Consider the following 14,110-nt stretch of genomic DNA (forward strand, 5'->3'; position numbering starts at 1 on the left):
TTTGCAGGGGCTGGAGGCCCTGGTGTGCCCATTCTCTCCCTCCCTCCCTCCCTCCCCCCCACCGCCTCTTTATCTCTTAGTCTCTCAAATAAATAAATAAAGATTTTTAAAAAACTTTAAAAATATTTTCAATATATCACTTTATTATAACAAGTTATACACTTCCATTATCCTTTGGGATCCTCCTCAGTGGGTCATGGTATCCACTGTGGGGTCATGGAGGCCTCAGTCCATCCCTATGCTGTAGCAGGGGTACTCCTACTCATTCTTTGGCTCTTACGATCTTCCCACCCCTTCCTGGACAGGCTCCCTGCGCCACGGCAGGCCTGCTGGCAGGGTTGGGTTCTCTGCAGCCTCAGAACTCCTGCTTTGATGGGTCGGTCGCTGTGCCACCACCTCATCTCTTTCCTTCAATTCAATTCTTGCTATATAGCCGAGGCTGGGCTCAAGGGACTGTCCTGCCTGTCTCCCTAACAAGCTATGTGGCATGAAAAGGCCTTATCTCCCCTGACCTGGGCCACCCCCTCTCTTGGTCTCAATACTGGGCGATTCAGGTCTCAGGCCAGCACCAAGGCTGATAGCAAGAAGCACCTCAGGGGTCTCCTCCTTCAGAGTGGGGTGTTGGGTACACACCCAGCAAGCTGGCCCTCCCTGGGTCTTAGCCCAAGGCCATGCCCTTCCACAGGGGCAGGGTGGTTGCTTCCCTTAATTCAGCAAGGGCTCCAGGCGGCACCCAGGTAGAATTAGACATGGTGGCCTATATCATGATCTCCACATTTGGGAGGTGGAGGCAGAAGGACGGTCATAAACTCAAGGCTAGCCTGAGATGCATGGTGAGTTACAGTCCAGCCTGGGCTACATGTGACCTTGCCTCAAACACCAAAACCAAAACCAAACCAGCCAAACAAACAAAAGCCAAAACGTGTCTGGCTTTTTTGCCTATACAGGTCTAACAGGACTGACTGTGGTGAGGTGGGGCCGGTACATCCAGGATGGGGCCTCCTCCCACCCTGGCATGGGGTGGAATGCCCTCAGGGTAGCCAGGTGTGAAGGTGGTTAGCTCTTCCATTCCTGTACATAACAGCCCCAGGTGTATCCACCTGTCCCGGCAGTCTTTCTACAGAGCGGGGACCAGAATGGGGAGGGCAGCGCTGGGTGGTGTCCAACAGAAACTTGGACACGTGGGAAGGTGCTCCTGGGCCAGGCAGCCTCCTCCCCTCACTAGGGCTACGCTGGCCATTGGGAAAACATGGCAGCCCCCAGGGCAGACTCACGCCTGGGTCAGGTCTGAGCTGGCTGTCCTGGGCCTGGCCCTCCCATGCTGCCCAGGCCCCTGACCCGGACCCACACAGCCAGCGCGCTCCCCAGGGAGCTTTGTGGAGGTCAGGGTCCTGACCTCGTCTCATCTCTGCGGGGAGACAGTTGAGTGGAGGCCAGCCTCTGTCGTGCGGCTCCTCGGGCCAGGACCTGGCTGTGTGTAGGTCCCGGAGCCTACTCTGCACCGCTGGCACGAAGGATGCGGGCGTTGGGGCTTTGCTGAGGGCCATCAAGGGAGAGCTACCTCCTCCTGGGCAAGGCTAGAAGCTGAGCTCCAGCTCAGGCCCTGGGAGGACACATGACATTCTAAGCTACCCCCAAACAGATTACAAGAGTTGATCCAGCTGGGCCCTCAAGACAGACATACTAAGGAAACGGGAAGAACGCTTATCCCTTAATGAAATAATGAGCCTACACATCCCCAGAACCCGTCCCTCAATGCCGCTGATCCCAACCCTTACTGCTAAGCCTCTTGCTTTTCTGAGTTCTAACTCAAAAAGTGTAACTTCCTTTTCTATGTCTTTAAATATTTTTATTACAAGTACGCAAGAGAAAGAAGCAGATAGAGAATAGGCATGCCATGGCCTCCAGCCACTGCAAACGAACTCCAGACACATGCGCCAACTTGTGCCATCTGGCTTACATGGGTACCGGGGAACCAAACCTGGCTCCTTAGGCTTTGCAGGCAAGTGCCTTAACCACCAAGCCATCGCCCCTGCCCCCACTTTTCTATCTTTTCAATGTGGGCCAAAACCCTGTGCTTGCTGCCCTGACCCCTCTGGGTTTTCTCACTGCTTCTCTGAAGTCCTTCCCACCCCCACCCCCAGCAGCAGCTGCACACAGACCTCCTTTGCTGATCTTAACTCCAAAGTCATGATCTTCTTTTCTCTATTCCTCTCCTCCCAGCAGCTGCTGAGTTTACAGCTTGCTTGCCCTGGTGGTTTTTCTCTCAAGCGCTAAGAAAATAGACCTCAGGTTTCCTCTGAGTCCATTTTTTGTTTGTTTGTTTGTTTGTTTGTTTTTCAAGGTAGGGTCTCGCTCTCACCCAGGCTGTCCTGGAATTCACTATGTAGTCTCAGGGTGGCCTTGAACACAGGGTGATACTCCTACAGCTGCCTCCCGAGTGCTGGGATTAAAGGCGTGCGCCATCACGCCCGGCTCTCTTGAGTCCATTTTTAAATCATGTTATCACGTGTGACTAGGAGCCTGCAAAAGGGAACTCAGACACCCCAGTAGTGTGTGTCTTGCCACAGAGCCAGCGACGTGCCTGCAGCAGACAAGATGGCGCTGCACCTCCCCTTCTAAGCACTGGCTTGCGCTGCTGCCTCGCCCTCCTCCCAGGCCCAGGCCTGCCTGCTCGACTGGCCACCTTCTGCAAGCTGCCCTTGCACGGATGCCGGTGTTCAGAAGGAACGAGGGCTCCCGCTGATGGAGGTGGCCAGGCTCTGCACCACCTACGTCCCATCTGCCTCTTCTTTTCACAAACCACTGGCCTGAGCTGGCTCTCATCTTGACTACTTTCTGTCCGTTTCTGTCTGTCTTGCCTACAGGGGACAGATCTGGTGTCCAGAGACTACTGAGGCCAAGTGCCAGGGGCCTCAAAGTATGCCAGGCTCCAGATTCTTCCATAGGAGGCCTGGTCTGCACTGGTTCCCCTCCTCTGGGGCTATGTGTGTGTGGTGTGCATTTAAGAATGTGCACATGTGGAGGCTGGCATTGGGTTTCTTCCTCAATTGCTCTCTTGCTCTCGCTCTCCCTCTCTCTCTCTCTTGTTTTTGGTTTCTCAAGGTAGGGTCTCGCTCTAGCCCAGGCTGACCTGGAACTCATTATGTAGTCTCAAGATGGCCTCGAACTCATGACAATCCAATCTGGCTAGACTAGCGAGCTAATACGGCTGGTGAGCTAACAAGACCTTTGAGCTAGCAAGGCCCGGGGACCTTCCTGGCTCTTCCCCCCAGTGCTGGGACCACAGGTTTCTGCCACCACACATGGGTGCTGGGGGCCTCCTGTGTGGCAAGTACAGATCTGTGTCTCTGGCCACACTGGCTGCTGTTGATTGCTGAGCTCGGTGGGGGAGACCAGCACAGCAGCAAACGCGTCAGCCCCTCCCCAGCCCTCAAAGACAAGAGGGAAGCACACAGGGTAAATAGAGGTGGTGCCAATGGGACGGCAGCTGCCTGGCTGCAGGCTGGCCCATCTCTTCCTTGGCTTACACTCTACCCAGGAAAAAGGATTTGCAGCACCTGGTCATGGGAACAGCTCTGGCACAGCTGGACATGGGGACTGCACGCTGCCAAGTAGATAGGGAAGGCTCTTACCTAAATCCACAGAGGTCATGCTGGGCGTGGTGTCGGGCCTGTGTAGCTGGGGAGTTCCGGGGTCCATGGACATGTCTGGGGTGGAGACTAATGTTGAGGGAGGACAGCTGATAACAGCGGAAGCAGGAGCCAATACAGTTCGAGGCTTCGCATGGGGGTCGCCTGGCCGCTGGAGAGCATCGGCTAGCATGGGGTCAGGTGCTATAGGGGTCACTGCTGTAGGAAAGAAGTTCTCTCGACTGTCCTTGAGGTGTTTGGGGGTGGTGGGGGTGTCCCCCGAGGCCTGTGAGGACAGAGGTGAAGAGATGAAGGTTGGAGGGACAGGCCCCAAGCCCATACAATCATGCCCCAAACTGCCCCAATCCAGTCCTATAGAACACTGGGCACGTGGGCTACACAATGCGTCCAGTGAGATCCACAGGCAGCCCTCCAGGGCACTGACATCGCACACAGCTGCCTCTTCATCTGAGTCTCTAGGAATGGGGGATAAGGCCCAATCGGTGGACTGTAGGAACGGGTGGTCCACTTGGGAGCACCACTTCCCAACGGCCCCTAGTGGAACAGTCTCACAGGGAAAATCCCAAGAGTCCACACCCCAAGCCAGGCGCCTGGCATCGGAGCTGTCACACCCCTACCACAGCCCTTTGATTCCTGGAACAGGGCCCTTAGGGGCTTGTCTGCGCCGCTGCAGCGTCGGGAGCTTGGGGTCTTCCTTTGCTCCCTTTGAGGAGTCTCTGCACACGGCCACTCTGCCCCGAAGCCCAGCCCTTCTTCAGCACGACGTGCGGCCCACGGACGGCGCGCTTTGAAGGCAGGCGAGGCGCCTCTCACCGCAGAGCTGAGGGCTCAGCCCAAGCCCCTTCCTCGCACAGGCTCACTCCAGGGCGTTACAAGCCTACGGGTGGCGCCTGGGTCCTCAGGGGTCACTTCCCTTCTACAGTGACTTGTCCTGATGGTCTGATTGAAATGCCTCCACGTGGAAGCCGTGAGCCTGTGGCTTCTCTTACAACATGGGTGTGTGGAGAAGCACGGTGGGGTGGGGAGCTGGGCCCGGTGGAAGGGTAGGGCAAGACAGAGCTGGCTTCTGGCCGCAGGGGTCCACATGCTGGGATGGCACAGCCCAGGTGCGGGTGTGGCAGACACCGGGGAGGGTGAGTTCTGTACCGCTGTCCTCTCAGGAGCAGCCTCAGCCACAGTCAATTGTACAGACCCTCTACCGATGTCCCCGGATGTGTGCAGGGCCGCCATGGCAGCTGCGACAGCTGAGTAAAAGGGACAATCACGGAGGAGCAGCAGTGGCTGGCTCCAAGGGCCTGGGGCTCACCCTCGCCCTAGTCAGAGGTGGGCCCTGCACAGCCCTCACAGGGTCCTGTTTTTCCCAAAGTGGAAGCTATCGGGTCCTATGGGGAAGGAGGAGCAGGTAGGGTGGCTCTGGAGAAGACCCTGAGACAGCGGCCTCCAAGATGGACACGGAACACTGGGGGGACAGGGGAGTCCACCAAGATGGGGGCTGGAGAGATGGCTTAGCGGTTAAGCGCTTGACTGTGAAGCCTGAGGACCCCGGTTCGAGGCTCGATTCCCCAGGAACCACGTTAGCCAGATGCACAAGGGGGCGCACGCGTCTGGAGTTTGTCTGCAGTGGCTAGAGGCCCTGACGTGCCCATTCTATCTCTCTCTCTCTGCCTCTTTCTCTCTCTCTCTCTGTCGCTCTCAAATAAGTAAAAATAAACAAAAAAAATTAAAAAAAAAGATGGACATGGGATACTGGGGGGACAGGGGAGTCCACCAAGATGGACTCGGACACTGGGGAGGACAGGGACGTCTACTGGGGGACTTATGGAGAGCTTCCTAGGTGGCTTTTCCTAGGAGGAAGGGGTGAAGCACGGGAAGAGATGAGGAGCAGGAAATGCCTCCCCAGGACTGGACTCAGGGCAGGTGAAGGCCAGGGAGAGCACTGGCTCTCAGAAGTACCACATGGGCCAGGCCCCAGAGGAGCTGCAGACTGCATCAGTGTGAGGGCCTTCAGACCCCAGTCGGCTCTCAGAGGTGGTGGCAGGTCAGAACATTAATGGGGAGGCCCAGAGGACCACTGGGCTGGCTCTCTACATCTGTCTCTCTACCCCACAGGGGGACAAGAGCCTGCCCTGCCGGGCAGGGTGGCGTACGCCTTTAATCCCAGCACTTGGGAGGCAGAGGTAGAAGGATCGCCATGTGTTCGAGGCCACCCAGAAACTACATAGTGAATTCCAGGTCAGCCTAGGCTAGAGTGAGACCCTACCTCAAAAAACAAAACAAAACAAACAAAAAAAAGCAAACAAGAGCCTGCCCTGACAGTGCCCAGCAGCAGACCACCTCACAGTACGGCTCCATCGCTCAGCTCTGGCTCCCCCACCAGCCAGCCTGGGCCTTTCAAGGGCTCCAGACAGCAGCGTCGGCCCAGGAATCCTAGTGGTGCTGACAGATGCATGCCTCGGCAGCAGACGGCCCTCTTCGGCTTCTGTCTCCTCGTCCTCCAAGAAGTGAGACTCTGACCTGGCATTAGCCGTTGCCCAGCACCAGTGAAGGGGCAAGAGGACAGAGCTTGGAAGCTCTCATGGGAGTCTGTGACTTAAGCCTCTTCCAGGTCAGACAAACTGGATGTAGTAGCTCATACTAGAACCCTACCACTCAAAAGGCCGAGGCAGGAGAATGGCCATGAGTTAAAGGCCAAACCCAGGCTAAGGAGTACAAGGCTAGCCAGACTACAGAGCAAGACTGCCTCAACAAGAACAAAATGAAAAGCCTCCAGAGATCATAAACAACCCTCCTACCAGGGGCCCCAGGTACCAGCACATGCCTACCTTCCCAGTGGCGATGGCGCAGGCCCTAGGTGTAAGCGCTTTGTCTATGTAGGCAGAACTCAAGTGTTGGGCACTGCTGGCTGCTCGTTCAGTCCTGCGCAGGCCTCTGGCCCTCACCTGAAGCTGGCCCACAGTCCCCATGCCTTCCAAGGCTAACTCCTTGCCTTTCTTAGACCTGAGTCTAGGCAGTGTCGGTGGCCTGATGCTGCATTCTGCCAAGACCAAACCTGTCCGGACCCCCAAGGTTGCCACAAGCCAACTGCTAGGGCCCCTGCGATGAGGAACCTGGACCCCTGGGGGAGAGGCCGGATCCACTCAAAGGCAGGCCCCTGCTCTGACCTGTGAGCTCTTGTCTGTTGGGCTCACCTCTCCATCCTTCCCTCTCGCTGCAGGCCGTTCTCTTGCCAAGACTCGGCAGAACCCAATCGTGATCCCAGTGAGGTTCTCACGACCACCACAGGAAGGCCTCACTCCCACCTCCATCCTGCCACACCAGCCCTCATCTCCCATCTCCCCTGAGCCCCCCCCCATCCTCTCCGGGCCATCCACCAGTTACACTGGACTCCCGTCTCTGCCTCAGCCTCGTAGCACGCACCTGCACCTCCTGCGCTCGGGACAAATCCTGGTGCTGCCTCCACCCCAAGCTCCCGGACGCTCTGAGTCTCATCAGCCTGCCTGTCACGTCTCTGCCTCTGTGCAAGTCAGGGCCGTTCTGGCTGGGGCCAGCTGGCGAGGTGCTGTCCTTCCTGCGGCCCCTCCAGCCTCCAGGCTCAGACACTGCTGCTCCTCTCCCTCGGCTGTGCTGACAAGCACAGACGCGCGGCCCTTGCCCTGGGCTCGCAGTCTTGGTGTGGGGCAGGTTGGGCGCGTCTTACCTGTCTCTGGGCAGCAGCCCCGAGGTGCACTTGACAGAACTTCACAGCCTGCTCCAGCGCAGCCTCCTCATCCACCTGAGCACGGAGATACCTGTGGTCAGAGGCCTGGGCCGCCGGACTCAGCCTGCTTCCAGCCCGGCCCCTAGACCAGCCCATGAAGGGAAACCCCCACTCCTGTGCAGACCCCTCGCCACTGCTGAGTGCAGCCAGACCACCCCGAGCCCAGCACTCAGATGGGGATGCCGGCCAAGGGTCTAGGCCCAGCAGTGGCCGCATCGAATTAATTTCTGTGTCCTGCACGCACAGGTGGGCAGGGAGCCTCAGCTCTCAACCAAGCCTTCAAATTCAGCTGAGAGGGTTGGAGAGATGGCTTAGTGGTTAAGATGCTTGCCTGCAAAACCAGAGGACCCAGGTTTGATTCCCCAGGACCCACATAAGTCAGCTGCACAAGGTGGTACATGTGTCTGGAGTTCGTTTGCAGTGGCTGGAGGTCCTGGCACATCCATTCTCTCTCCCTCCAGCATCTTTCTCTCTCAAGTAAATAAAATAAAAATAAAGCCAGGCATGGTAGTGCATGCCTTCCAACACTCAGGAGGCAGAGAGAGGAGAATCACCATGAGTTCAAGGCCACCTTGAGACTATATAGTGACTTCCAGATCAGCCTGTCCTGGGCTACAGTGAGACCCTACCTTGAAAAACCAAAACAAATAAGTAAATAATAAAGTTTTAAAAATGAATAAAATAGTTTAAAAAATTCAGCTGAGAGCTGGGCATGGTGGTACATACTCATAACACCAAGGGGGAGGGGGACGTAGAGGCAAGATTGAGTGTCCCAGACCAGCCTGAGTTACCAATCGAGACCTTGCCTGAAAACAAGCAAGCAAGCGAAAAACCCAACCATGTGCAAGGGCTGGTATCCCAGTGGGGGAGGGGGGGGTGCTTTTGGAAGCCCAGGTTGGATAATGGCATTCAGGACGGTGCCACGTGTGTCCCACAGACCAAGAGCCCAAAGCATGGGCTGGGGTCACTGGACCAGCAGCAGGTGAGGCCACACACCGCCAAGCCAGGACAGGAGTGGAACAGGGCCTAGGAAAGGAGGGGAGCCGGAGCCCTGGGATCAGCCCTGAGGAACTTACACCAGAGGAACACGCCCTTGATGCTGCTGAGGTTAAGAAGGGTGGTGCTTTGATTCAGGTGTCCCCTATAAACCTATGTGTTCATGCTAGGTCTCCAGCTGGTGGCAATTTGGGAACCGAAACCTGGAGGCGGTGTATTGTCAGGGGCGGGCTTATGGGTGTAACAGCCATTTTCCCCCTTGCCAGTGTTTGGCACACTCTCCTGCTGCTGTTGTCCATCTGATGTTGGCCAGGAGGCGATGTCCACCCTCTGCTCATGCCATCGTTTCCCCTACCATCATAGAGCTTCCCCTTGAGTCTGTAAGCCACAACAAACCTTTTCTCCCACTGCTGCTTTTTCTTTCTGGTTTTTTTTTTTTTTTTTTTTTTTTTTTTTCCAAAGTAGGGTCTCACTCTAGCCTAGGCTGACCTGGAATTCACTATAATTCTCCTACCTCTGCCCCCCCCCCCCCGAGTGCTGGGATTAAAGGCGTGCACCACCATGGCCAGCTCCCCATAAGATGCTCCTGGTGGGGTGTTTTCAGCCAGCAATTTGAAATGGCTACAACAAGAAGCAATCCTGGAGGGCCCTGCAAACTGACACTACTTGGGAAAAAACTGACCACCAGGGACAGTCACCCTACTAGTTGATAAGTCACTGAAATTCTGGGGATTCTTCGTACGGGAATAATTATAAATAGAGGAAGTCACGTGACTATCCGTTGTGGGGTCTGTGGGGGTGGAGGCAGGCCACAGCCTTTTTGGGCCACTGTGCTCAGCTTGCTCCCAGGCCTGCTTCTTAGGTGGGTACCACAGTTCCTTGTAGATGACAGCCCAAAAGAAGCACCCCAAATGCATTCGGAGGCCGGTCCTCATCTTCCTGCCCTGGACCTCCAGCATAGTTTCAGTTTCCTCACATGACTCACACTTCGTTTTACTGACTCTAAACTTGTGGCCTACCCTCTGGAGAAAACCTCAGGGGAAACAAACAAACAAACAAACCTCAAAACAAAACAAAGCAAAACACCAAACTAAGACACAGTGGGCATGGCAGAGAGATGATACCTCTGCTCACCCCAGGGGCAGACTGTGGCACAAGTGGGCCCAGGGAGCCTCTTGGAGGAGCAAAGGCCTAAGCCAGGAGGAGTGTGTGAACAAGCCCAGCCCCGGCCCACCTGCTTGATGAGCATGTAGGTTTCCGACATGATCTTCTCAATGCGGCCCAGGTCATAGGCCACCCCCTTCTGGCCCTGCTGCCACACGCGGTAGGCATCCAGCAGGAGCGTCTTGCCTGACTCTGTGTCCTCTAGGAGCTTCCTCTTGCGACTGGGCCTAGGGGGTGGCTCCTCGGGATGGCCACCTCCCCTCGCCCCCAAGGCGGTGATGGGAGCAGCAGTGGCCGTAGGGGCTGGCACGGGTGGGGTGGGCAGCTGCCGGGCGCTGATGCTCAGCTCCTCCAGGGACAGTTCCGTGGAGCGGCTGTCAGGGCCCCGGTCTCTCAGAGGGCGGCATGGCTGCGGAGGTGGGCTCCTCTCTGAGTCGAGGCGGCGAGCGCTAGCCTCACTGGTGTCCATGGGCTCCGTGGGCCCCGCCCGGGGGCTCTCCTTGTCCTTCTGCTCTGCAGCCTGGTCTGTGCTGTCTTTTGTGTCTGCGGCCACCGGGAGGTGATTGACAGAGCCCACTTTGCCCCCTGGCTCGGGCCCTGGCCCTGGCCCTGAGCCATCAGCCAGTGGTGGCTTTTTGGGGTGGGGGAGGCTCTCCTGTCCATCTTCGGGACTAGCCTTGTGTGAGACATCGGTGGTCATTCTGGCTCCTGGGAGGCCACAGGCCTTGGGTCCTGGGTGCTCTGATCCCTACAAGGACACCGACAAGACAAGACTCTAGTGTCCCCCCTGCACCAGCCCCTCCCCCCAAGTACCCCGCTGCCTCTCTGGCAGCTACATAGGGCCAACCCCAGTCATGAGAGGAGGTTCTGGGCCCAACCCAAGTCCCCTGCTTCTCTGGCTGCCCACCACCCTTACAGAGAGCGGCGGGGGGGGGGGGGGGGCGGGACGGGATGGGACTCTTATTTGCTGCTCTTGGCTAACACTAACAACACTGGTCTAGCTGGGAAGGTAAGTGGCTGGCTGGCTCTCTGGGCTTGGTGACGTGAGCCAGGTTGATAGGTGGAAGGGGACCTGCCTGGCCTATCAAGTGGGCTCACTGCAAAGCCAAATCTTTCTGGCCCCAGTGCATGAGATCTGGAGGTGGGGTGGGGGGGTGATGCTGGGGGGGATGAGGGGTGTCCTGAGAGTCAGCTCTGTCCCTGGCTCAGGTCTCGATGCCCACCTGCTGAAGGAGAGGCAGCTTAGCTTGGGGCACTCAGTTGTGCTACTGGGGTCCTGCACCACTGTCTGGAGGCTGGCAAGGGGGAGTGCACAGAGTGTCCCCCCAGGTCGGGCTCAGTCTGCTGTGGAAGACTTGAAACCCGCCCTACACAGGGCAAGTTGCAGGTCATTCTAAATAAACAACCAGCTTGTTTGGGCTGACCCTCCCTGCCTGGGGGTGTGGGGACAGAACAGGTGTTACTGCGGAGGTGGGCTCCCCTCCAAGTCAAGGGGACTCAGGATCTGCTCACGGGGGTACAGATGATGGGGGTGGGAGAAGGCCCTGGGAGTGTGCCCGTGAGCCCGGTGGGTGCACACACCTCTGCGAGCTCGCTCAGCGTGTCCTCCAGCACCTTCACCGTGAGGATGAAGGCCCGCTGGGCCAGGACCTGGCGGTCGGCATCTCGCAGATACTTCCTGGGGTCACGTGGGGTGGGTGGGGAGGAAAAGCGGACAGCGTCAGAAGCCGTGCGCTGCGGCTAGGTGGCGGCACCCCACCCCAGTGCTCCTTTGTCACCGCACCCCACCTACGCAAGTCTGCTGCGTCACAGCGTCCCCTGGGCTCCACCCTCCACACTCAACACACCTCTGACCTGGCCCCGGCTGGCCATCCTGGGCCCTCTGGACTAGCGGGCAGCCGGGGTGCAGGCTGTGCCAGGCCAGCCCTGACTTGCTAGCTCAAGAAAGGTTGGGTGAAAGGTTCCTTTCCTTTGGGGCTCTTCCCGGGGCACCCTAGCTGAGGCGTCATGGCCAGGCCTTGAGGGCACTGCACTTCCTGGAAGAGCCCCCCAACCCCTGCACAGGGCAGCTGCCTACCACCCTGCTGGCACTGTCTCTGACAGCCCCAGGCGAGCGAAGGGCAGGCCTCCGCGCAGACACCAAGGTCATGGCAGAGAGCCTGTGTTGGTCCCAGGGGGCAAAGGTGGCACACCCTAAGTCTGGAGGCTGGGACGGAGAGGGCCCTGAGAAGGGGAGGGGAGGGGAGGGATCAGGGCCGGTGGCTCACTCACTTGCCCTGGTCTGGTGTGCGCTGCAGCATGGAAGAGACCTTCAGCAGGGTGCTGTGGTCCCGAAGCTGGGCCAGAACCCGGAGCAGCAGCACGATGGAGCGGTTCATGTGCCAGGCAAAGCTGCCTGGTCGGTCAATCTCATCCACAGGAATCCGCCAGATGCCCTGTGGGGTGGGTGCAAACAGGCTGAAGGCTGCTCCACCACGCCTGAGAGTGCCACAGGCACCCCTGGAACCTGCCACCGACCCAAAGCACACCGCCTAGCCAGGGGCTTCTCAGGCCCTCCATGCAGAGGACACAAGTCAGGCTGCCTCCACCTAGTCCCTCACCAGTGGCAGAAGACAGGGTACACATGAGGAGCCTCGCATCCACTTCTGCTTTTCCCTGGGCGCTGTCTTGCTATGTAGCCCAGGCTGGCCTCAAACCCATGATCCTCCTGCCTCAGCATCCCAAGTCCTGAGATTACAGCTGTGCACCATCATCACACCTTTTTTTTTTTTTTCCCAAGGTAGGGTCTCAGTGTAGCCCAGGCTGACCTGGAATTCACTATGTAGTCTCAGGGTGGCCTCGAACTCATGGCAGTCTTCCTACCTATGCCTCCCAAGTACTGGGATTAAAGTTGTGCGGCACCACGCCTGGCCATTACACCTCTTTTAAAAAAAATTGTATTTATTCACAAGCAGAGTGAGATAAGAGATGAGAGAACAGGTGCACGTGGACCTCCAGCCACTTTACATGGCTTTTTGTGGGTACTGGGGAATCAAACTCAGGTTATGTGGTTACACGGTTTACGTGGGTCCCGGGGCATAGAAACAGGGTCCTCTGGCTTTGCAGGCAAGTGCCTTAGCCACGGAGCCATCTCTCGAGCCCGACTCCTCTTTCGTATGGCTATCACCACATGCCATCTCCTCCTACGGTAGCACTCAAGTGGGGCACACACCTCTGTGAAGGTGCTGGCGCTAGAGGGAATGCTGGGCAAAGGGATCCTGGTGGCACGCTGGTAGCTGCGGTTGCTGGACGGGCTCGAGAGCAGACTCACTGTCTGGCATCCCTTCCTCACTGGTACCCAAGGGATTCACCTGTAGCTCCAAGAATGCCCAGGTCACACTGCCTCAGTCACAGCTGTGTCCTGGGAGACGGGTGTCGGACCCCCCAGGGCACCCCTACTTGGAACACTCAGAATATCTCCCAGGGGTGTTTTGGAGGCAGTCACACCTTCCAAAGCATGCATTCTACTTCCCTGGCCTGCTGCGGCTGGGCTCCCATCCTGACCTCTGACCTTTCTTGTCATTCCTTACTGCACTAGTCTGGGGAATGGAGACCAAGTTACTCTCAAGACTTCCTGGTATGGGGTGCAGGAAAAGGCAAGGGAAGGGCCAGGAGGACCCAGCCCTCTGGTGACCTCACAGCAGGTGAGGAAGCAAGCTATATGAAAGAAAACTATACAATATCTGAATTCTTTCTTTTTCCGAGGTAGGGCCTCACTCTAGCTCAGGATGTCCTGGAATTCACTCTGTAGTCTCAGGGTGGCCTCAGACTCTCGGAGATCCTCCTACCTCTGTGTCCCCAGTGCTGGGATTAAAGGTGTGTGCCACCATGCCTGGCCCAAAACCTGTTTTGTTTTTTTTTTTAAAAAAATATTTATTTGAGAGGGGGAGAGATAGAGAGAGAAGGAGTACACCAGGACTTCCAGCCACAGCGAACAAACTCCAGACGCATGCGCTCCTTGTGCATCTGGCTTATGTGGGTCCTGGGGAACAGAAACAGGGTCCTTTGGCTTTGCAGGCAAACGCCTTAACTGCTAAGCCATCTCCCCAACCCAAAACCTGAGTTCTTAAGGGCCAGGTCTCCCTGGGCAGCACAGCTTTCTGGGGGCTCTCTTCTCAGCACCTCTCAGAGAACCTAGGGGCCGGCCCTTGTGCGGGTAGACTGCATCACAGTCCAGCACATGGTTTAGCTCCCTTTCTTCCTTCTGTCTCCTCTCTCCAACTTTAGAAAGGACCAGGGAGCAAGCCAGGGGTGAGCAGAGGGGACTGAAGAGGCCGCCCGGAGGTTGGGGAGCACACTCTGCTTGGCTTTGGCGTCACTGTGGCTGCTTGGCCCTTTCTCGGTGGCTGCGTGCTGCAAGACCCTGGCTGGGCGGTCACCGCCCGGTGCCCTGCTCGCTTGCTCGGCTTCGTGGCTTTCCTGCTGCCTGGGCTCCTGCCCTTCTGCTAGCAAGGTTGGGCCTCTGTCCTGACCGGCCACTGGCAGCCGTGAGCACACAGCC

At 57.4% G+C, this 14,110-nt stretch overlaps 1 protein-coding gene across 4 annotated transcripts in view; it reads right to left on the bottom strand.

Moving 5' to 3' along the window:
• Positions 1-14,110, bottom strand: part of Cabin1 (calcineurin binding protein 1) — a 123,485-nt gene that overhangs the window by 3,081 nt on the left and 106,294 nt on the right. For all 4 annotated transcript variants that reach the window (XM_045132014.1, XM_045132012.1, XM_045132013.1 and 1 more), the window contains 5 exons: positions 11,842-12,005; positions 11,152-11,248; positions 9,641-10,318; positions 7,351-7,425; positions 3,636-3,918 (listed from right to left, as the gene is read on the bottom strand). In XM_045132014.1, the coding sequence (XP_044987949.1) occupies positions 3,636-3,918; positions 7,351-7,425; positions 9,641-10,318; positions 11,152-11,248; positions 11,842-12,005 (1,297 nt within the window). The remainder of the gene's footprint in view (positions 1-3,635; positions 3,919-7,350; positions 7,426-9,640; positions 10,319-11,151; positions 11,249-11,841; positions 12,006-14,110) is intronic.

This window comes from Jaculus jaculus, chromosome 13 (genome assembly GCF_020740685.1).
Source record: "Jaculus jaculus isolate mJacJac1 chromosome 13, mJacJac1.mat.Y.cur, whole genome shotgun sequence".
NCBI classification, from domain to species: domain Eukaryota; kingdom Metazoa; phylum Chordata; class Mammalia; order Rodentia; family Dipodidae; genus Jaculus; species Jaculus jaculus.